Source organism: Haliotis rufescens, unplaced genomic scaffold (assembly GCF_023055435.1).
Source record: "Haliotis rufescens isolate VD_foot unplaced genomic scaffold, xgHalRufe1.0.p SCAF_32, whole genome shotgun sequence".
NCBI lineage: Eukaryota > Metazoa > Mollusca > Gastropoda > Lepetellida > Haliotidae > Haliotis > Haliotis rufescens.
This window is the reverse complement of record NW_025964024.1, coordinates 2,699,280-2,724,442: the sequence shown is the minus strand read 5'-3', so window position 1 is coordinate 2,724,442 and position 25,163 is coordinate 2,699,280. Positions and strand designations below refer to the sequence as shown.

The 25,163-nt window shown below is 42.8% G+C and overlaps 1 protein-coding gene across 3 annotated transcripts in view; it reads left to right on the top strand.

Annotated features, from left to right (window-relative positions):
• Positions 1-24,708, top strand: part of LOC124152084 — a 30,512-nt gene extending 5,804 nt beyond the window's left edge. The window contains exons 1-2 of one of the 3 annotated variants that reach the window (XM_046524834.2): positions 15,732-15,984; positions 22,740-24,708. In XM_046524834.2, coding sequence (XP_046380790.1) covers positions 22,839-23,465 — 627 coding nt within the window. In that variant the 5' untranslated portion in view covers positions 15,732-15,984; positions 22,740-22,838 and the 3' untranslated portion in view covers positions 23,466-24,708. Of the gene's footprint in view, positions 1-15,731; positions 15,985-22,596; positions 22,617-22,739 lie in introns of those variants that run through there. The other 2 variants (XM_046524835.2, XM_046524833.2) reach the window with 2 other exon arrangements.
• The last annotated feature ends 455 nt before the right edge of the window (positions 24,709-25,163 follow it).

Below are 25,163 nucleotides of genomic sequence, written 5' to 3'. Positions count from 1 at the left end.
TATCGATCAGATCGTCTTGACTGGGTATAAGCAAAGGTATGTTACAAAGTTGAATCGGATTGGTCAAAAGGAGGCACCTAGTAGGGACATAACGTGTAATAGTTACTGGTGGCATTACGATCGAAACACGAAATTGCAACCTAGTTCGGCTAGGGTGGAAACTGGACTTGTATAGTCAGTTAACTCCCTTGCCTCGGGAAGATGCATTACAAGACACGTTTAGCTAGTAAGTTCATATGGCAACATAGTATTTATATTCTGGTCTAAAAAAACCAACGACTCGATATATCGTCTATGCCGCCAGGACTTCGCTGTGTAGTTATGCCCCCTCGTCGTGCCAGGATCCGCTGGTCGTGGTTTCGAATTCCAGATTTGTATTGATTTTATTTGTTAACTGAAATGCCCGACACATGTATGTGTATGTAGCACAACCAACAGCGTATACACGCACAACATCTGTGCCCGACATGGCATACACTACACACCGACTCCGACACAAAATATAACATTCCATGCCTCAACACTGCATACAACATACAGTGCCCGACATAACATACAACCCCATGTGGTTCCCAGAGAATCTACATACAACAGCGTATACTATCGTTCCCGGGAATCTACATACAAGGATGCACGCGCTCAGTGGTCCCGGAAGATAATGCCGAGAGTAGATTTTCAGCAACCCATGCTAGAGGCGACTAACGGATTCGGGTGGTCAGGCTCCATACAACGAGAGAATCTTCGACCCGTGAAGATTCGGGTTAAAATAGGTCTTCAGCAACTCATGCTTGCCGTAAAAAGGGATTGTGCTTCTCGTTAGATCGGGTGGTTGACTTGGTTGATGCATGTCATCGTATCCCAATTGCGTGGGTCGATGCTCATGATATCAATCACTGGATTGTCTGATTCAGACTCGATTATTTACAGACCGCCGTTGTATAGTTGGAATATTGCTGAGTGCGGTGTTTAAAAACAAACAAACAAACAATACTAAACACATCTCGGCATGCATTTCGTGTCGTCCTAAGAAACACAGACGAGGCTACTTTCCTCGAATGCAACTTCAGTGAACATTCACATACTGACTGGCACTGGAATTCATCAGCTGACAAAACTGGCCATGCTGAACCTATTCTACGCCTTTAGCGATTTTGTGGTATATCACTTGCAGGACTGACGCCGCGTTCAGTGCACTTTGTTTTGTAACAATACCGCTGCCATAGCAACTGGATGGTCACGTGACTAGCCACACCGGTGGCCAACAGTATCTGATGTTTTGTAAACAGGGGCACGTGCACCACGCATGTTTCGCGCAGCTGGATGCTAAGTGGTCAGTGAACTTTTGTTATACTACAGCTAAAACTGTAGCCGCTACACACGTTAAATAAATAGCCCTTGCTACATTAGTTGCTAATGAAGACTACTACAGTTACCATCGTCGTATCATTTTAGTGGGGATGAGAGAGAATAGGCACGAGGACGTAGGTCTTTACATTTTTGGATTGGTATTTAATGGAACAATACACTTGTTGTGAGAAGGGACCTAGTTTCGACCGGTTCTGTTTCTTGCTATTACCAGCGCTCATTTCAATGACTGGGGCCTGTCTGATCTCCGTAATCACTACCGATGAAAACATGAAGTTATCGAAAAGTTCAACCAAAAATGGTTCCCCGTCTGGCTAGACTGGCATTTAGTCCCATTAGTAAAGATATCTTATTTAAAATATATTAAATCTACAAAGTAAAGAATAAAATCCAAATGGAAACCAGAACAATGAGACTTGCTAAATCTTCCTAGACTTGAATTGGATCGTTTTTTCTAATTTATTCTCTAGGGTATTGGACACAGCACATTTCGTGTACGGGGCAGAAACGAGACATTTGTCAATGAATTTGTGTCGTCGTTTATTAATATTGTTATGCACGTGGGATCCCCACGGGGGCTCGCACATTATTAACTTGAGAGGATTCGAACATGGGCCTTCGACGTATCGAGCAGATCCTTTAACCACAGCCACCATATGCATAGGATGCACTGTCTAAAGGACGCATTATTGGTACTTGGTCTTTATTGACTAGTCGTTGGTTGAATAATTAAGTGGTGAAGATCCGGGTTCGATCCAACACATTGATCCATACAAGGAGAGAATCTACGACCCGTGAAGATCCGGGTTAGAATTGATCTTCAGCAACGCATGCTTCTCATAAGGGGAGACTAACGGGATCGGGCGGTCAGGCTCGGTGACTTGGTTGATGCATGTCATCGAATCCCAATTGCGTAGATCGGTGCTCATGATGTCAGTGACTGGATTGTCTGGTCCAGACTCGATTATTTACAGACCGCCGTCATATACTGGAATACTGCTGAGTGCGGCGTTAAACAACAAAAAAACAAACCGAATACACTTGAATTCATTTCCTTTGAGAAAAACACATTGAAGATATCTTCACGGAGGAACAGTCGGAACACATGTAACATAAGTGGTATAGTTTATTTACATCATTAACACTACACACGCTAAGGGATCACAGTGGGGTTTAGCATCCTCACTTAGAATCTACCCATCTTCAATACACATAGACTTGCTCGAGTCTCTAAGGCAATAATTATCAGTTTAAATCATAAGTTCTAGACATTGTAAAAAATAAGAACAAGTTGTCCCTATGAGAGACTGGAGTCTTACTGTCCATATATCTAGACTTGCCTGTTAGGAGGATAGAATTACTACACATCCATTGATATTTCTTTCACTACAGCCTTGGAGCAAGGCTTAATACACACTGCTCACAACAGCGCACTCCAGTGACGACCGTTTGACATTTGAGATATTTTAAGATTGTGTTGTACTTTCATTTCCACGGAAAAGGGATCAAATTAAACTGATATGAGAATATTAGACCCAAAGCAATACTGGTTTTATTAAAGTAATCCTAAGGAAGCGAATTGAAAATGTTCTGAGCAAGGCGGGCCTAATCTATATAGATGGAGTCTTCATTTCATCATATTTTTACAAGCTACAGAGGCCAAAGGTCACTTTGTAGACCATGGTAGGGGCCCCAACTCACAAGGCATTCCTTCAGCAGATATTATTTGTCCCTGAACACATATTTCATGAGTCGAAGGTCAATGTCATTCTCATAAATTCAATTCTCATAACTAAATTCAAAGAATAATACGGAGGAACGGTAGCTCAGTCGTCTAAGGCGCCGCAATTCGCTGTGCAGAGTTGCGCCCCTTGGGTGTGACAGAAACTAATAACCTGGGTTCGAATCCCGATTCGCCCTAATTAGGATTAGTCAGTACGACGCCCGTGCTCTCGAGTTTTACCAAAGTGGTAAACTTCTGAGACCTGCAGCACTTCTCTCTCCCCCCCCCCCCCCCCCCCCCCCCCCACCCCCCACCCCTCCCCATCAAGCTGACACGCCCTGATATAACAGACATACTGATCAAAGCGGCGTTAAGCCCAACTAACTAACTCACTCACGAAGTAATAGAACTGTTAATGGAACAGTCGTAGAAAACTAGTATATATGGAATTTATATATACGGTGCATAGATTACATTAGACTGTTGTTACTGGATGGAGGATATTTCCTCTCAAGTTGTTTTAACTCCCACCTGAAAACTCAGATATCGTGTACATCGGAAAGTCTTTCTTCGATACATTTGTTTTAATTATATAGAATCATATTGTTATGCATTTGACGTGACACGTACGTCGAGGAATAAAATGTACATAGTGCGAGAATTATTCCGCTTTCAATAATGACTAGGTGCGTGTTCTTTACGCCATAGTACGTGTGTGTGTGCGTGCGTGCTTGCTTGTCTGTGCGTGCATGTGTGTGTGTATTTCCGCTCTATGACACCCACTTGTAAAAAAGGTAGGGTTTTGGGTAGGCAACCTTGTGACTGAAAACATGGCACCAGCCACCCCGACACCCGATTCAGTTGAGTTGCCTCTTGCGACCAACAATAGTGTACTTTGACCTTGTACCGGGTTCCAGGACATATTCCTGTTGATGCTGATGTTCGGCGCCGTGAAATGACAACCAATGATAACCTTATCGACGTATAGAGGGAGCAGCTATAAGGAACATCTTAACTTACAGATATGTAGGTCGGAAGACGCGTAATGGGAAATGGTTGAAGTGGAATGTATACGAGTCGACGTTGGAGCATTGATAACTGGTGCAGCAGTCAGTCGTCACGGGAGACGTAAGCTGTCTGACAGACATGTTAGGAATACATATGGGACCATCTTCTGACAGCGCCAGGTTTGCGTTCTGCCCTCCATCACGATACTGCTTGTGTGGTGTTACAGTCACCTTGACCTAATCCCCGCAAGGAAGGGCATGACTATCTATACGGTGGCACCACGTGGATTTTCTGGCCACGAAGGCAATGTATTCTCCACGCTTACCATAATCCCTAGTCCCGCACCATGACTGTGGATTTTATATTTTTAGGTATTTTTCTTTACTAAAAGCCTAGGCAAGTCTAGATCAAACTAACCCAGTCTAGTTTGCTTGATATGAAAATAGCAGAAGAGGAGAGGTTCTTTCGAAAAAAATATTTTTATTATTTTAAAGACATGTTCTCATTGTTAGTCTACATAACCCCCACCAGGGCAGTACATAGACTCCCATGTGCTGTCACTGACTCGGGGGGCGGTCGGGTAGCCTAGTGATTAAAGCGTTCGCTCGTCACGCCGAAGACCCGGGTTCGATTCCCGACATGGGTACAATGTGTGAAGCCCATTTCTGGTGTCCCCCGCCGTTATATTGCTGGAATATTTCTAAAAGCGGCGTAAAACCATACTCACTCACTACCAAGCGCCGGCACTGCATCGCTTGTGTCAGCGCAGATGGTGGTCACACACGATAGTGACATTGTCAGTTGAGTTGTTCGTCATTTTTTTATGCCTGTCTCTCTGTTATCGGGTATGGATATTGTCATTGAATTTGAAATCAATAAAATATTTATCAGACGGCCGAATAACATGTTATTTTCTATAACATGTTATTTTCACCATTATTTACACCATTTTATATGAAGCACAGTTACTTTTTTCCGTAAGTATACATCTGGAATAAATTCGCCAACAAACCCTCGGATAGGGCATGCATTTGTGTGGTAATACCTCTGTGTGGACATCAACCCTTGAGATTTGGACAAGTCTCTGAGGCAAGGATCATAAGTTTATATCATAATTTCTATATTATTATACGCTGAGTATACTGTGTGTACAGGGTTATGGGTGTTGTAAGAACATTGATAAGAAGAACACGATGTCCCTGAAAAAGTGTCACGGATCTGTCCTCCAGAGACCAGGGTGTCTTTATACAAGAACAAAGTAAAGGATTAGTGGTGATATGATCGCAAGTTTATTATTATGAGCTAGTTGTAAATATAGATGACAAAAAAAAGGATTAAAAAAATTACCCTGACAACGATCACTGATTAATAAACTAAAACAAATATACAAGCTGATTAGCTAAGCAACTGTATAACAGTAATAAAAAGAGAGTAGCTAAATGAACACTTGAAAAGATAATTGACAAGATATATAGACAGCCATTTAAGTCGACTGCGACCAATTACACCTGACAGTTAACTATATAACTCAACACTCTAATGAGTGACTAACCTCGGCTGGGTCAACTAGCGGGAAATAAACAGAGAGGGCTTATCTCTAAAAAATAAGTGTCTTGGACAATAAAATAGAAGAAAAACGCCTGAATAGCCAACTAGTCTTATTGACTAAAGACACCGTCACTTTGACTGGGAAAGGAAATTCTAAACTTTCCAAAAATACAAGGTACTTGACCAACTTGACTACCAATAGTAAACAGGTACTTGACCTAAACTAGACAATTGCGGGATAATTGGTAATCCACAGATTACTAGAAAAAAACGGAGTACAAAATATAAATACCTAGCCAATAAGTTTTAGCTCATCGCCACCAGAGTAAGTCAGTATCAGAGAGAAAACTGCCCCTGTAACCACTTGCTAACGGAACCCAAGTTTCGACCTGACCAAACCAGTAGCAAGGTATTTGAGGTGAGGACGTCGTAGTACCTGAACACTGGCAGGTAGAAACTAGCTTCTGTGTGGCCCTGAACACATCCAGGTAGAATATAGCTTGTCCTGTGTGGACCTGAACACTTCCAGGTAGAACATACTTTCTCCTGTGTGGACCTGAACACTTCCAGGTAGAACATAGCTTCTTCTGTCTGGACCTGAACACTTCCAGGTAGAACATAGTTTGTCCTGTGAGGACCTGAACACTTCCAGGTAGAACATAGCTTCTTCTGTGTGGACCTGAACACATCCAGGTAGAATATAGCTTGTCCTGTGAGGACCTGAACACTGCCAGGTAGAAACTAGCTTCTGTGTGGCCCTGAACACATCCAGGTAGAACATACTTTCTCCTGTGTGGACCTGAACACTTCCAGGTAGAACATAGCTTCTTCTGTGTGGACCTGAACACTTCCAGGTAGAACATAGCTTGTCCTGTGTGGACCTGAACACTTCCAGGTAGAACATACTTTCTCCTGTGTGGACCTGAACACTTCCAGGTAGAACGTAGCTTGTCCTGTGTGGACCTGAACACTTCCAGGTAGAACATACTTTCTCCTGTGTGGACCTGAACACTTCCAGGTAGAACATAGCTTCTTCTGTGTGGCCCTGAACACTTCCAGGTAGAACGTAGCTTGTCCTGTGTGGCCCTGAACACTTCCAGGTAGAACGTAGCTTGTCCTGTGTGGCCCTGAACACTTCAAGGTAGAACATAGCTTCTTCTGTGTGGACCTGAACACTTCCAGGTAGAACATAGCTTGTCCTGTGTGGACCTGAACACTTCCAGGTAGAACATAGCTTCTTCTGTGTGGACCTGAACACTTCCAGGTAGAACATAGCTTGTCCTGTGTGGACCTGAACACTTCCAGGTAGAACATAGCTTCTCCTGTGTTATCAGTGTTATCTTAGTGGTGGAGTGTACTATGAATAAATTAGATCCCTCAAAGCAGGGATCTAACTTTTAAAATTTGATAGTTAGATCCCTAAGGGCTTGGAGGGATCTAATTTATTTAAACCATGTCCAACATTTATAGCACCTAAAATGCTTAAAAAACATTGTTTTGTTAAAGGTATTTTGAAAGATATTCAGGAACTCTATGCTCAACTGTGAGAACACTGTGTGAGTCGGCCCTGCGTGAAGCACTTTGCCGATGTGGGTTATGAAATACATGTCCCGGGGCAAGTATACCATTCGTTTGGGACCAACTCGAGCACATTTATCAATCAACTAAATATAACTTGCCCATGTTGATGGGCCTATTATGAGCAAATATAGCCCTGATCAAGATAATAGTCATTTCTTTTCTGTCTGTTCGTTTCGTTGAACGAAAAGCTTCAAAATCACAAGTACTGTACAAATACTAGAATGCATAGAGTAACATACTATATAAAAATTGCATAATACACATTTCGCAATTCATAAAGGGATAAGCAATTGGTACTGATGTAAGTAAATATTTAGTAGTTAATTTCACACCCTTTCTCCTATGTCGCTGTGGCAGAAGACTACATTCGTTAGCCTTCCGTGCGGACTTCGCGGTTTCGAATCCCGCTGGCGACAAACGTTTTTCGTGAAATTGTTCTATCATCAAGACAAGTGATAGGGGAAAAGTTCCGTCATTGCCAACAGGTGTTTAACTAACAATTCAGTTAGTTCGACCACGGTCAAAGACAAAGGAGCCATGGTTTAAAGATATTATAGGGATTTGAGGATCATCCTCGTGGAGTATTTAATGTGTATATCGGCGTTATTTTAGCGTTTGAAAATGAAACAAGAACAATTAGGTTTACAAATCAGCTGAGTCTACCTTTACCTTACAAATCAATGCTTTCGACATAACCCCCGCGTCAATGTTACGCAATGTTTCACCCAGTTCCCTCGTCAATGTTACACAATGTTGCCCTTTGTGCCTGTAACAGCAGCTAAATTGTGAGGAGGCAGTCTTAAAGGTCAACCCGGACGTTTCTCAGAAGCAATCTGGCGACGACAAACAAACACCGCCTCGTATGCGTATCTAAATGAAATTGTGAGAAAGGTGTCATTACAAGCTTTTGACAAGAAAACCCGCAGTTGTTCCTGTGTGATGTTGTATTAAAGTAATACACGTGTCTGTTCCCCAACTAACGTTGCTGACTGAGGTATGGGATCCCCTGCTGGGAGCGAGTCTCTACAACCACCAGATAGCGTTTCAAGTAAGATCGTCTGGGTTAGCGCGAACATTCCAACTAGGTGCACAAACAAACATCTCTCGCTCGTCTGCCGTTAGAAGGTGGTCTAACTGTTATCAGAATGCTATGCGCGTACCCCCTGCACCCATACTAACGGGGACCGCCTCCGTGGTCTAGTGGTAGAGCGTCCGCCCGGAGAGCGGAAGGTCCAGGGTTCGATCTCCAGCCGCGTCATACCAAAAGACGTTAAAAGATGGTACTTGTTGTTACCCTGTCTGGCGCTCGGCATTAAGGGGCTAAAACATGGACTCGTCGGCTTGGAGTCAGTATACTGTGTCTGAGATGGGTATTCATGTTAATCTGGGGTATGGTTTCTCAGTGGGCTAGCACTATAAATCGGCATCAGTCCGGACTAGTACAAGCAGCCACACACACACACATGCATGCACGTCGCTATATAAGTGCAATAATCTGATGCGACGTTAAACCCCATTTCACCTCCCTTCACCACTACTAACGGTCATTGGTCTCGCTGTTCAATCGCGCCTCCTCTTGTCCCTCCCAAATCGACTCACCCGTCAACCCCAAGATACCCCATCTGATTAGTAGTGAACTCACCCGTGGACCACCTGTCTGCGCAGAGTTATGCCCCCTGGCTGCCACAGGAGCCGCTGGTTGTGTACTTCAGCGATGACAACTTTCATGGTTTCTGTGCCAGATTTGACCTTTTGGCTTCAAGGGTTTATGGTCACTACCAGGTTTGGTTTCCTTGGTTACCCGGATGTAAGGATGAGTCGGTGCTCTGTGGTTTCTCTTGGTCAGGGTTAGTGTCCATTATTTACATAAGGTGTGCATGGAAAAGGTGTAATTTAGTTCTTTGGGTAAAGGGGATTTGGTGAGATCAACGAAAAATGTCACTTATTAAAACAGACCCTTTAACAAAATACGGGTGAAGTAAATTTTCCCGAGACAAGTTGTGCATAGTCCATCCAAAATCGCGTAACGAAGCAGACATCCGGTTCGTAAACTGCCGTGCAGATTTCGGTCGATTGCAGGATTTGCAAAGCGCCGCCATTTTGTTTGATGCAAATGCAGGTGATATGAGAAGTGGAATCTGATTGGTCAATAGGAGGGACATAGAAGGGACAAACACGTAATAGCCACTGGTGGCGCTACGGTCGAGCCCTAGTTCGGCAAGTGTGAAAACTTGACTTTTACCATGAGTTAACTCCCTTGCTTCGGGAAGATGGGTTAAATACCACGTTGGCAATAACGCTAGCAGTGTCTGGCAGCGAGTGGGTGAATACGGGCTTTTAACAGTTTCAGTTAGATCACAGTGTGACAGTTTAATGTGGGAGGACGTAGACGTTTAACGTTTAAGTTATGCCTACAAGGACTGGTATAGGGATGATTATAATCAAGATTATTATATCGTATCCTGGCACGACTAGGGGACGCAACTCTGTACATGGCACTTGGCACAGTGATATATGAGAAGACACCATGGGTAATAATATGACTTCAGTCTTAGGCCAAATGCAAGATATGTGTCTATCTTTTAGGATCTCACAGAAGTACAGTACAGCAAATAGTCGGGACAAAAAAGTAAGATCGTTATATCCGCCAGTTCGTTATAAGCGTGTTCGTTATAAACGTAGTAAATGTGTCATCCATCAACTTGGTTAGCCGGATCATTGAAGAGACCCTTGGACTGTCCTCCTAGGTCTCCATTCGTGACAAGCGCGAGTCAAACCGGTACCAGCCGAAGGGTCCTTTTTGTAGGTTACGAAAAGACGCGACTGGTGACGAATATGAACTCTTGAGCTCTGCTTGTGTCAGGTTTTATCAGACAGCCTCAGCCGGTGGTAGTTTAAACCAAGGTCAAACAATTGGTTGACCAGCAGTCGATTTGGCAGACGAGTGACCAGGGGCATTGATGTGACCGGTGCGAAGAGAGGGGATAATTAAGACACCAAAGGGGGAGAGGGTGTTTCAGGAAGCGCTTGACCCTGCAGTCCTGGTCATTAACTGGTACTTTAATCACCATTTACCGTTGACACACGTCATATCAGCTGGGTAGAGCAAGATGGCGGAGTTGTCAACATAAACACCAACAAACGTTTTGACGTTCAGTGTTAATTACGACCCCCGTAAAGCGTGCCTGCTTACTTCTGCTCAACTTAGAGAACTCTGTGCAGTGAAGTTTACTGTGGGTTCAAGTGCAAGAAAGTGAACCATGTTGCGTTTTGATTCGCAAACACACACGTTAGTAACCTTACATCAGAGAAGAAAACAAACAGGACATATATATTCGTAGTACATCTGCAAAACTGGGTGAGATTTGTTTTCATGGGGAATTGTCTCCCTTAGTCAGAGATGGGCCCGGTGCCAACCGGAACGAATATTGATAACTGTGGCAAGGTGACGAGATAAATATTTGTTTACTTTGGAAAAACACAAGTGGGACGTTTCTTCAGATTCTGTCATTGGTGTTGATGCGCAATAAGGCGGACTTTGCACCATGTAGTCACACGTGTTTTTAAAACCATGTACTTCTTTCCTCCCTGGTTGTTTACCAATGTTGGCATATACCAGTGTCCTCATTCCACTACAGCATCCTGAAATCTATGCTTCTCTGACACAGCCCACAAAGACACCCATCGCGACATATTACGTACGCTGACAAGAATATAGCTGATGTGAAAATTTACCAGGTTAATGTCTGTATTACGACGGTATTTTTCATCGAGGTGAGGTGAGGTGAAATGGGGTTTAACGTCGCGTCCAAGATTATTGCACTTATATAGCGACGTGCATGTACGTGTATGTGTGTGTGTGGCTGCTTGTACTAGTCCGGACCGATGCCGATTTATAGTGCTAGCTCACTGGGATACCATGCCGCAGTTTAACATGAATACCCCATTCAGGCACAGTATACTGACTCCGAGTCGACCAGTCCTTGTTTTAGCCCCTTAATGCCGAGCGCCAGACAGGGTAACAACAAGTACCATCTTTTAACGTCTTTTGGTATGACGCGGCCGGGGATCGAACCCTTTTCATCGAGACACATTACATTGTATGTACAGTGTCTAGAATATACCGATGTGTGGATTAACCGGGTTAAGCTGTGTCTTTGTTGTTTAACGTCGCATTCAGCAATATTACATCTGTATGACGGCGATCTGTAAATGGACCAGACACTCCAGTGATTGACAATATGAGCATCGATCTAAACAATTGCTGAAGACCAACACGGATCGTCATATAGCTGTGATATTGCTAAATGCGACGTAAAACAATAAACAAAATATAGCTGATATGTACATTAGGTTATAGCTGTGTCATGACAGATAACTCAGCGTGACATATTACTCGTATATACACTGACTATTGAATGTAGCCGATGTGTTAACTATATTATATTTTAATAATATAGTTAATATGTAATACATCTGACAATGTATTAAATACACACCATTGGGGATATTTCTCATATGCAGCGTACCAGCTTATAGAGCTATCATATTTCTTGATTAATGCTCCTCCGGGGGGTGGCGTGCATGCTTTGCTTTTAGAGCTGGTACAGCACTTAGGAGATGCCCATTTTTCGGGGGTGGGGTGGGTGTTTTTCGCGAATTTATTCCCGATATATACTTACGGAAAAAAGTAACTGTGCTTCACATAAAATGGTGTAAATGTCATGTTATTGAAAATAAAATGTTATTTGGTCGTCTGATAAATATTTTATTGATTTCACAATCAATGACATACCTGGTAACAGAGGCCTAAAAGAGGGATGTAACAACTCAACTGACAATGTCACTATCGTGTGTGACCACTATGTGCGCTGACACAGGCGATGCAGCGCCGGCGCTTGATAGTGAGTGAGTGAGTATGGTTTTACGCCACTTTTAGCAATATTCCAGCAATATCACGGCGGGGGACAGGAGAAATGGACTTCGCACATTGTACCCATGTCGGGAATCGAACCCGGATCATCGGCGTGACGAGCGAACGCTTTAACCACTAGGCGGCGCTTGATAGTCACCAGATGATTGAACACAGTCTGTGGGTTGTTGTTCCAAAAGTCAACCAACGATTGGTCAAAATGAGGTCGCGTTATCGGCTTGTTCTGGTTCCTGAGTTGTGATGTCACCCATATCATTACACTTCCACCCCCAATACTGATGACGTTGAGTAACGCAAGCGTCACTAAAACGTTCTCCTGGACGCCTGTAAATCCTAGTAGGACCACTGGAGCTGTCCACATGAAACCTGGACTCATCTGTGAGCAGAACACTGTCCCCGTCTTTTCTTAAGAATCCCAGATGCTGTCTACACCAAGCTAGGCATCCCTGAAGGTGACTTGGAAGCAAAACTGGGTATATCACTTGACGGCGGGGCCGGATGTTGCGCTCCGTCATCCGGTTGCGTACGATTCCAACCAAATATGGTTGTCTTGTTGTGACGTCACACGTGGACGACCGGTCCGTGGCAAGTAATGAGTGTTGCCCTGCTGTAAGGTAACGTCTCCAAAGAGATGATATTGTGTTGCGATGAACATTAAAATGTCTGGCAACTTTGCGCCATTCCTGTTTGCAGCATACCCAGGGCGCGTAGACGTTCGTTTTCAGCAAACCATGGCATTGCTTAGGCGTTATTTACGGTTAAACAAAAATGTTTTTTTTATGAGCACCTGATAGGTAAACAAACATTGTGTGCTTTTCACATTGGAAACAACACGTCTCCCATCAAGCTCCCCACAAACACACAAACATCCAAATTGTGCGTCATGCATAAACATGTACGTGCAAATTGTGAATCACAACCTTATAACAGAGGAGACGTCAGGAATATGAATTAAAAGACGCAGTATTTAATTTCAGATTTCTTTTTTAAATAAACTTTAAATGGCGCGCTGGTGCGTTTTGACTTTCATGATATACTTGTGAATATAAAAAATGTTCCCAGACCATATGCTTCATTTCCTTTACTTTAAATTAGTCTTGCTCCAGTCATCAGAGTTGTGTCCACGAACGTAAGAGAGGCACGTCCCGCAATGACCACATTATACTAGTTTTTCTTCATACTCGCATTCTGTCTCTATGTTGTTAGACTTGCACAGGTCTCTCAGGAAATGATTGTGTTTTTCGATCATAATTCTTTGAGTATACATTTATTAAAAAGTTGTCCCTATAACAGACTGGCGTGCCTTGCCTATTAAAGATTAAAGTTCTAATTATATTAAAGAATTATTGTACAACCATGGAATTACCATTCAGTAGTGACATGGAGCAAGGCTACTTTATTATATGACACATATTATTTGCGGGACAAATTTGATTAATTAAACAATCGTAAACTTCAAAGACATACTGCGGGTTAAAGTTTATCCCTATGGCGTTTTTAATTAAAAGGAGAATAAAGCTACATAATTCAAGAGTGTTCTTGTAAACAGATGCGCCAAAACAAATCATATGACGTTGATACATTACAATCTGGCCGCCGTCTTTCTTGAGTAACTTTATCACATCACACACGCAAACAAGTAGTTTTAATATCCTGTGCAAGTATTCTATCAATCCTGCATTGCCAATAAATCCTGCGGTGTTCACGGCGCCTGCCACATCCCGGTAACAGCTCGGCCCGCGACCCTTTTGCCTGCCATACTTCAACCTGCTCACTGACATGGATGCTCGGGCGGTTGGCACGTTTTCAACACAGTCGCGTGGCTGCTTATGAGAAAAGTAAATATTGTTGTTTACAGCGTTACATAGTCTTATGTAAATGCAAACTTAATACTCGGCACGCTTTCATGTACCAATGAGTGTTGAAATTAGTGTGTGTAGTTATAGGGTTCAGAGATCGCCACTTATAACTGGGGATTTCATACATTGGTAATTTCAAACCCGTTATATACAGAATTCCTGTCGGCTGTGAGGATATGAATCAAGGCTTTGATGGCGTATTGTGTGTCACTGATAACGAACACAAGTAAACAAGCAGCAATCTGCACTTTTGGACTGTAGCCATTAGCAGACACTAAAGTGCGTTTCCGCCATGCAGACACAGTTGCAACGCAAAACACAGCTCGTTGAATAATTTGTTAGAACAAAAATTTATTAAAGGCTCGGGGCGATTAACTCGAGTAAATGGCTGTTGAAGGGCGCGTTCTGTGTAAAGGCTGTTCTGTGTCAACTGCCTCTACTGTCTGCGCTCCTATATCGAGGAGGTTATGTCGATCTGAGTGTCTGGTGTTACCAGAGATAGTAATTATCAGTAGTTTTAACACCCAAGTAAATACCGTTATCGTTAAAATACCGTCCCGGTGGTATTGTGGGGTGAAGATATTGCTTTGTTCTCAGTATGATAGTGATATAAGAAGACTGGTGTTTACGTGTGTGATTATTGTATCACAGTACTGTCGTGGTGCCATTAAGGGTGGAGGGTGGTCTCCCAGACCCTAGAGAATATATTAAAAAGGAGTCCAACTCCAGTCTAGAATGATTTGGCAAGTCTAGATTGCCTCAGGACCTAAAATGAAGCATTGTTCAGGACCCCATCTGGATTTTATTTTATTTATTTTGTAAATATATATTTATAAATAAGATAACTTATTTCTGGGACAAAATGTTAGTCTAGGTGGAGGGGTAGCCCAGTGGTTAAGGCATTCATTTGTCATGCCGGGCGAGTGTTGAAGTTCGATTCCCACCATATGTGAAGCCCATTTCTTGGAATATTGCTTAAAAACTATATCACTCACTCATTACACCATTAGGGCGGTCGGGTAGCCTAGTGGTTAAAGCGTTAGCTCGTCACGCTAAGGACCCGGTTTCGATTCCCGATATGGGTACAATGTGTGAAGCCCATTTGTGGTGTCCCCCACCGTGATATTGCTGGAATAATGCTAAAAGCGGCGTAAAACCACATTCACTCACTCATTATACCATTACAGTGGTGACGTCAATACGTGTAAGGTGTACTAAAACCAGTAATGTACAAATCCTTTTGTTGTAAGTATTGTTGACGATACTGTTCCGTAATCAGTATCGGCTGCGTCTACGGGATATATAACTATTTAAACACACTTGTATGTAGGAATAACGTATTTCATCCTTTAATTATACGTTTAATTTTTCAATAAACACATATCAGTCGTCCATTGATATGAGCGGATAGAACCTTTTTCAGTTTCTAAACATTATAGCTAATGGTATTGTTACCATTGTATGATATGTATTGAACAATTAAGATATTACATACGCAAAACATGATAAAGAACACACGATTCTTTTACATTAATATTAATCTGTCCTGCCGTGACAGATTAGGCGTAATAATGTAAAAGAATCGTGTTCTTTAACTTGTTTTGAGTAGTATCTATCTATCACGGGCAAAGCGGGAGCCTTCGCGGAGCTGTGCACACGTCTGAGAGAGGGGTGATCTCACCGTTGTTTTAGATTAATATAAGACCTGGTGTGGGGTCAGAAAGATACGATCAGCCTTCACTGTGCAGCACTGGCTGGAGCGACACGTGATGAGATTCGCTGGCAGTGTTGTCGTCTGCTGTCAGTGGCAGTAGTAGCAGACGACATTGTCTATCTCAATAGTAGCAGACGACAGTTACAGCACGGCTGACAAGCGTAGCTTGGTTGAACCTTATCTCAAGTGTCGAGTGTACTGACATTTTGTACAGACAGATCCCCTGTGGCTGTGGAACGACTTCTCGCAACAGGTAACAGAACTCACAACTGTAATTTAAGGTAGCGTCTTGACCCAGCATTGAATATATGTGTCTCTGTCTCGGTTTAGGGGCTGGCGCGATTGACTGATATAGGTTCCAGATATGGCAGGTTTGGTTGCGTGTGACGCCGTGAAGGGTGTCGCTGTAACGTATTCATGTTGGTTAACAGAAGTGGTGTGGTTTACAGGCGTCGAATCAATGTTCTGTGTACGACGACATGCACGGCGACAATGTTAACAGGCATGCACTACATACATGCGACCGACTGCACTCAGATTTAGCCAGGCTAATTACGAAGCTAGGGGTTCATAATTGTGTCAGGTCTACAAGATCCTACAACGCAATACCGTATAGTTTCTCACAAGCTTCGGGTTCTGAGCGCAGAGGTATCCGCGAAGTGTGCTTGATATAGGGCATGCATTAATATATTCGTACTATCGGGGTCTGTGTTGACGTAGACCCTTCAAATGGTGGCCATTTAACAAAATAACTCTCATAAATGTCTGATTATGTGCAGAAATAATTCCCATGGTAATATACCGTTACCGATACCTGTTAATACATGGTAAACACGCCATTTTACAGAGCATCCAGTATTTTACGATATATCTTTGGAGTAAAACCCAAGAATGTTTTTCAGCATTTTAGGGAACATGGCACTGTTCCACAAAGCGATCTTAGCACTACTTCTATTGTTACTCTGTTAATGTATAGGATTTACGAGATTCTCAGTGCTAAGATGGCTTTGTGGAACGGGGCCCAGATTATAGAAGTCCTTAACGTAGACGATAGACAGGGTCACGATCACCTTGGTACATGCCTGTTCTTGCCCTACCCGTCTGCTAGGAGTCTCAGAGGAGTACTTATATCATTAAAGCGTTATCGCGGATGTGTCTACCCTGTGGTTTCTCAATCTGGTATAACGCATTATTCCATCATTATAGCCCCTCGGTACACCAGGGTAAAGCGAGCTGTCGTCATTTAACATTGTATAACCCATTCTCAACATGCGGTGAAGCCATCTGCAAGGACGGGCTCTTTCCCCAAGTTCTTGAACGCTTGTCACTACACTGTTACACGTTCTGTGGCGCACATACTCCTCCATCGGCTGCAGTGTTCGACAACAGAGACAGAGTAAACAAACAAAGGCACTTTTACATGGAGAGAAGACCATGATGATGATCCGGTCCACACTGACTTGCTACAGCAGCTGTCGGTCGTGATGTGTACCTTGCTCGTTTCTCCTGGCAGTGGGCAGCCTTGCTCCAAGGCTGTACTGAATGATAAGTCTATGGGCGTATAGTAAGTCTATCCATATAATAGGCAAGTCTAGATGAGCGGACAGCTCGTACAAAGACGCCAGTCTCATTTAGGGACAATTTGTTCTTCTTATTTATATAATATAGAAATTATGATTTTCACAATTATTTTTTGCCTTAGAGACGTGTGCAAGTCTAAGCAGTGGGCTGCGTTGATATATCTGCCGACTATTGGAGTGTACTACCCACGGGGAAGTATACTCAATGTAATACGGTATGTGTGAGGCAAGGGGCAGCAGTCGGAAGCTTTAGAATCGAACAGGCTGTCTTTAAAAATACAATGCATCTTTGTCACTTGTAACATGGACTTACATGCTTACATGATGGGATTGTAGTGCTTTGGTGTGCTTTGAGAATTACATTTCTGTTAGGGTCGCAAGGATTGGTCGAGCTAACGATGCTTTGCAATTGTTAGATTGCACAGCATGCTTGGAGACATACAATATTAAAGGTGACACAATCGATTTGACACTATCGATGGTTTGGTGTCTGGGACTGAACAGGTTATTTTCAGTTTGTTTGTATTCACAATAAACCTACAAGCGAGTATCCACTCCGACTACTACTGCTGCAAATACTACCATTACTACTGCTGCTTCCACTACTTTTATTACTACTGCTGCTGCTGCTGCTGCCCGGGTAACCTACTGAAAAACACACACACACATATGTTGACGCCATATCATGATTTGAGGGAAGAAAATGACACTTAAGTTCCAGCCCCAGTGGAACTAGTCCAACTGCTGCCTGTTGCATCACGTTTTCTGGAGGACCATTCAGCACTCTTGTATTCTGAGTAGTGGTTTTACATTGTAGCAGTGTCTCTAGGAGGTCACATTGTAGTAGTGTCTCGAGGAGGTTACATTGTAGCAGTGTCTCTAGGAGGTTACATTGTAGCAGTGTCTCCAGGAGTTTACATTGTAGTAGTGTCCCTAGGAGGTTACATTGTAACAGTGTATCTTGTTGATTACATTGTAGCAGTGTCTCCAGGAGGTTACATTGTAGCAGTGTCTCCAGGAGATTACATTGTAGCAGTGTCTCTAGGAGGTTACATTGTAACAGTGTATCTTGTTGATTACATTGTAGCAGTGTCTCCAGGAGGTTACATTGTAGCAGTGTATCTTGTTGATTACATTGTAGCAGTGTCTCCAGGAGGTTACACTGTAGCAGTGTCTCTAGGAGGTTACATTGTAGCAGTGTCTCCAGGAGGTTACATTGTAGCAGTGTATCTTGTTGATTACATTGTAGCAGTGTCTCCAGGAGGTTACACTGTAGCAGTGTCTCTAGGAGGTTACATTGTAGCAGTGTCTCCAGGAGTTGACATTGTAGCAGTGTCTCCAGGTGTTTACATTGTAGTAGTGTCTCCAGTAGGTTACATTGTAGCAGTGTGCCTAGGAGGTTACATTGCAGTAGTGTCGCCAGGAGGTTACATTGTAGCAGTGTCTCCAGGAGTTGACATTGTAGCAGTGTCTCCAGGTGTTTACATTGTAGTAGTGTCTCCAGGAGGTTACATTGTAGCAGTGTCCCTAGGAGGTTACATTGCAGTAGTGTCGCCAGGTGTTTACATTGTAGCAGTGTCTCCAGGAGTTGACATTGTAGCAGTGTCTCCAGGTGTTTACATTGTAGCAGTGTCTCCAGGAGTTGACATTGTAGTAGTGTCGCCAGGTGTTTACATTGTAGCAGTGTCTCCAGGAGTTGACATTGTAGCAGTGTCTCCAGGTGTTTACATTGTAGCAGTGTCTCCAGGAGTTGACATTGTAGCAGTGTCTCCAGGTGTTAACATTGTAGCAGTGTCTCCAGGAGTTGACATTGTAGTAGTGTCTCCAGGTGTTTACATTGTAGTAGTGTCTCCAGTAGGTTACATTGTAGCAGTGTCCCTAGGTGTTTACATTGTAGCAGTGTCCCTAGGAGGTTACATTGTAATAGTGTCCCTAGGAGGTTACATTGTAGCAGTGTCCCTAGGAGGTTACATTGTAGTAGTGTCCCTAGGAGGTTACATTGTAGTAGTGTCCCTAGGAGGTTACATTGTAGTAGTGTCCCTAGGAGGTTACATTGTAGCAGTGTCCCTAGGAGGTTACATTGTAGTAGTGTCTCCAGGAGGTTACATTGTAGTAGTGTCTCCAGGAGGTTACATTGTAGTAGTGTCTCCAGGAGGTTACATTGTAGCAGTGTCTCCAGGAGGTTACATTGTAGTAGTGTCTCCAGGAGGTTACATTGTAGTAGTGTCTCCAGGAGGTTACATTGTAGCAGTGTCTCCAGGAGTTGACATTTTAGCAGTGTCTCCAGGAGGTTACATTGTAGTAGTGTCTCCAGGAGGTTACATTGTAGCAGTGTCTCCAGGAGGTTACATTGTAGTAGTGTCTCCAGGAGGTTACATTGTAGTAGTGTCCCTAGGAGGTTACATTGTAGCAGTGTCCCTAGGAGGTTACATTGCAGTAGTGTCTCCAGGAGGTTACATTGTAGTAGTGTCTCCAGGAGGTTACATTGTAGTAGTGTCCCTAGGAGGTTACATTGTAGCAGTGTCCCTAGGAGGTTACATTGTAGTAGTGTCTCCAGCTGACTACATTGTAGCAGGGTCTCAAGATGTGTCAGTATAACCAGATAATTACATTGTTGCAGTTTCTCTAAATGATTAAATTGTGTTATTATCTCCAGATGATTACATTGCATCACTATCTCAAGATGATTACATTGTAGCAGTTTCCCTATATCATTACATTGTGTCATTATCTCCAGATGATTACATTGCATCACTATCTCGGCAAGATGATTACATTGTAGCAGTTTCCCTATATGATTACATTGTGTCATTATCTCCAGATGATTACGTTGTATCAATTTCTCCAGATGATTACATTGTATCAGTTTTTTCTAAATGATTACATTGTATCAATGTGTTTAGATGATTACATTGTATCAGTGTCTCTAGATAATTACATTGTATCAATGTGTTTAGATGGTTACATTGTATCTGTGTCTCTAAATGATTACATTCTACCAGACTCTCCAGATGATTACATTGTATTAGTGTCTCTAGATAATTACATGCTGTCAGTTTCTCTAAATGATTACATTCTTTCAGTGTGTCTTCAGTTGATAACATACACCCCGCGAGTTCAGGGTCTGACTACAATGTCAGTGTCTGTGTAGGTTATAACATCGACAATCAGTTTCTCGCATGGAACCGCGTTACGTTGATGGTTACTGTTCTTTTAGAAATATTTACGAAAGACGCTGAACAATCCGAACCTATTTCGAGTACAAGCAAATAGTTTGGTTATGTCTCACAGTGACTCCAATTCCGTCTATTTTGTCTAGTTGTATTCTCGGTCCCAGCAACGACGGACAGTGGCTAGTAACCATGGTAACTGCTGACTGGTAGAAGTATAGTGTAGGCATCACCACTCGAAACGATGGTGTAGTGTGCATATGACCTTTTACCTTATGACTGGTGGACGGCGCTGTATCTGTTCACATGTACACTGAAGTAAACAGGTGAGGTGGAATGGGGTTCTAGATTATTGAACTTATATTGCGACAAGCATGCGCGTGTATATGTATATATCGCTGTGTGCTGAGCAAATCTAGACTTACCAAACCAAACCCGCCTTGAGTTGGACTCCTGTTTTAATTTATTTTCCAGGGTCTGAGAGACTAGATCCAGTCATACTATTTGAGTCCTCCTATTATCGACTCTTCGTCACCCACGTGGTACTTGATTCTGTCCGGGAAATGCACTTGCGTCAGCAGTTGGGAAATATATATTGCCCAACCCAACAATGGTTTTTGCCAAGATTAGTTAGGAATATTAATACGAATATTAAATATCAAATACGTTTTAATCTTTATCTCTTTATTGCTTTATGTTCTTCATTATGTTCATACAGACACTGAAACAATTATAACCGAAGCCCATAAGCAAGTCTATTTTACTTCAGTTTAAAAATGAAGAGATTAGCTGGGATCATTGCTGTTGTATACTACTCACAAAAAGTTAAACACCAATCAAGTCTTTAATGTTACTTTAGTTAGTGTCATCCCATGACAGAATAACTGTTGTAATAAGAATGAATCTGGAGGTCCTTAACTCTTTTGACTAGTATATATTCAATAATAATTGTGTAGACCTAGACAAACAGAAAATCTGAATAGAATTTCAATTCAGAGACTAGATGTTAGTCTGTCTGTTCTCATGCGTCTCTTGACCCGTGAAGATTCAGGATTAAAATAGGTCTTCAGCAACCCATGCTTGCTGTAAAAGGCGACTATGCTTGTCGTAAAAGGCGACTAACGGGATCGGGTGGTCAGGCTCGCTGACTTGGTTGATGCATGTCATCGATCCCAATTGCGTGGATTGATACTCATGATGTCAATCACTGGATTGTCTGGTCCAGACTTGATTATTTACAGGCCGCCGTCGTATAGCTGGAATATTGCTGAGTGCGGCGTTAAACAACAAACAAACAAACCAAATCATGCGTCTCTTATAGTCTAATATATGGCTATCATTGCTCCAAGGTTGTACTGAAAGAAAAGTCCATGGATGTGTGGTAATTCTATCCTCTTAATAGGCAAGTCTTATATGTGGACAGTACACCAGTCTCTTACAGGGACAATTCTTACAATTGCATAATCTAGAAATTATGATTTAAACTAATAATTATTGCCTTAGAGACTTGTGCAAGTCTTTGGCTATCCCACGAAGGACATTTTGTATCGTCCCGGCCCAATCTGGCGTAGATCACGGCAGTCTAGCCCCAAGGCTGCCTGTTTCAAGCTTCACCAATATAGTTCAGCCAAGGGGTTCCCCGGGGTAACCCGGCCTTGACCTCTTCCGCAGCTGGAAACGGTTACTTCCATTACACAAGCCGTATAAACCACTATCGGTCTCTGCGCACACCCTGTGCGCAGTCAATGATTCTTCACGCCCGCTGGACCGGTACTAGTGATATTTCCGTTGGTCGAGATATAAGATTGACACTTATCAGCATCAAAGGTTCTGCCCGTATTTTGTTTTTATCTTGAAGTCGCAGATAACGCTTTATACCGAGAAGCAGGTTGCGCTGTCATCCTGTCACATGAATCACCTTTAATGTGTTGATAGCATGTCGTGATCGTCTGTCCTGTCTGAACTAATGTTTATCTGTATGACACACATTTACAGCTTGTGGATGTGACAGCCTTCCGGATGGTGCGCATTGTGTACAACACTGAGACACAGCGCCAGGCTAGGCATTTAACAATGTCAAGATAGATAGATGTCCTTTCATTCTCAAGAATGGCAATTGTCGAGTTTAATTCGGCGTACGCTTACCAATCAATTTATTAATTTATTTATTATCAGATTGTATTTTCTAATGAAAATAGTTTTGAATCACAATGTATAAACAATCAAGCACCATGGTGATAATCCATTCTTTGTTCCAGATCCAGTATGGAGGCCAAGTAATCGTCATCACTTGAAGGATTGACGTCTGCAGCATCTGATTGACCTTTGACTCCTTTGTGCCGCCACCTGCTGGGAGAATGTCTTCTCCCGCCAAGGTGCACGATCCCTTGTACAACTTTGAGACTCATTTCCCTGAGCGTCTGTCCCGTCTGCACCTCCACCCCGAGCTGTCCTCCTCCGTCCGGCGTCAGAAGCGCACCAAGCGGTCGGGGGCACGCTACAAGACGCAACCAGTGACCTTTGATGAAATACAGGAAGTCGATGAGGAACCGTCGACTGAGGAGAAGAAGGAGGAGGGACTGAAGGGCAAGTTCCAGGCCTTCTCGAGGTCCATGGATGGACTGTTGCCAAAGTTACCGGCAGGGTCGCCCAAGCAGTCGTCAGGTCGGAGGCATCCTGGTCACCCTCCTGTCATCCAAGAGAAAGATGCTGAGGTTGAGTCACGGCTACAGGAGCCTCCGAGCGAGGTGAAGGCTGTGCCGACGAAGGGGAAAGGAGTGGAGGCACGACTCACAGAAGCAAACCTTACAGAGGAGAAGCTGCAGGCAACGTTGACTCCGCCTGGCACACCGTCATCTCCGGAAGACGGTTCCCCAGTCGTGCCTCTTCCCTCCCCCAACACAGCGCACAGGAGACAGAAGATAACCGCCAAGGCCAAGAAGAGACAAAAAGCCTCTGAAACAGGCGGCGGGAAGGAGACGTAAACTGGTCTTGGCAAAGTGACGTACGAGTGTGCCTGAAGGTGAAGCTCTCCACTATTTGTGTAATATATACCAATATACGATGACATGTACTGGATTAATTATCAAAATTACTTAGACATTGTCCCATGTGGTTACGGTGTCCTCTTCTACCCGAGATAACTTAGCGTTGTACAGTTGTGGAGCGACCGTCAGGATGTGACATTCGTAAATATTGGGCTTATGTGATCGCTTCTGATGAGGTTCCCAATACAGAGCTTGTGTTTTGGACTTGGATTTCTACATAAAATCGCTGTATTTCTTCCGTCTTTGTAATCTGCTGGTCGCCATTAACTGCTGACTGCAATGGAGCCTCGACACTCGTGGATTATATTTATTTTCAAACTCTCTACCCACTGTTTCGCCTTACTTAGTGCCGATGTTCCTATAAGTGTCCTGCAATATGGCGACTGTGGAATGTACGATAGTAGATGTGCCTAGTTGGTGGAGTTATCCGTAAGTCTCGTGCCTTGCCGTCAACCCTGGCGGCCATGTTTACAAGGTAGGCTTTGCCCACAGCACTGATTAAGATGAAATCGAAAATGAGCCATTCCAATGCTACCTTAACAGAGAAAAGAAAGAAATCAGTGCTTTCGTAACTCTAGCTCAAACAGAGATAAATGTCCTTCGTAAGTCCATCTCTTTCAGAGCGAATGAAGCCTTTCGTAAATCTAGCTCATACAGAGATAAATGTCCTTCGTAAGTCCATCTCTTGCAGAGCGAATAGAGCCTTTCGTAACTCTAAGTCTATCAGATGAAAAAGAGAATTTCGACACTGAGGGGAAAATCCTTTCGTAGGTCAAAATGGACATAGGTCTATATTTGTGAATGAACGAATATATACAGCTACGAACGTGAACAGAAGGCTCCTTTCGATTTTATTTTATGATTCTGCGCCGAGTGTCTGTGGGTCTCTGACCGCCCGAACGCCTAATCATGTGTGTGTTAATCCAGAGTTAGCCGAAAACTGTCAAATGTTATCTAACAATTGTTTGGCTGCTATACTATAGCCAACTGAAATTATGAATTAGGGTGAATTTATTGTTTTCTGTAGGTTCTACAGCTGACGTATGCTGCATTGTAAAGAATGTTCTGTTAGATGTTGCGCATTTGCCATCAAATGAGATTAATACCTTGTTACTCGTATTTGTAAACAATACTGGGCAAATTAATGTTTTGTCCAAATAAACTATTATTTCAATACAAATCATGAGTTGTTTTGGTATAAGCAACGTTGACAGACACAATTAATAATAGGGTTTATTGGGGCTTTGTTATAAAGAAGATATATATGGAGAGAAGATATTTTCGTGAAAATATCTCCTTTTCACCCGTCAGGAGAGGAGAGAAACATGATATTTCACGAGACAGATGGAATATCCTATTTATTATATACTTTTTGTCCAGTTGTCTATCGGAAATTTTATTATTTCAGTACAAATGTAAATCCTTAAAACGTATATTCTCCCTACCTAACACACAGGGACGGATCACCACCCCTTGTATTAGCAACTTAAAAAGTAGTTTCGCGTTTGCAAAACCTTAAAAAAATATAAACAAAAGTAACAAAAATGTTCAGGGCACGAAAATTCTGTATCATACATATAGATATGATTATATACAAAATCAACTTTAACAAGAAAATATACTTGAAAACTACAA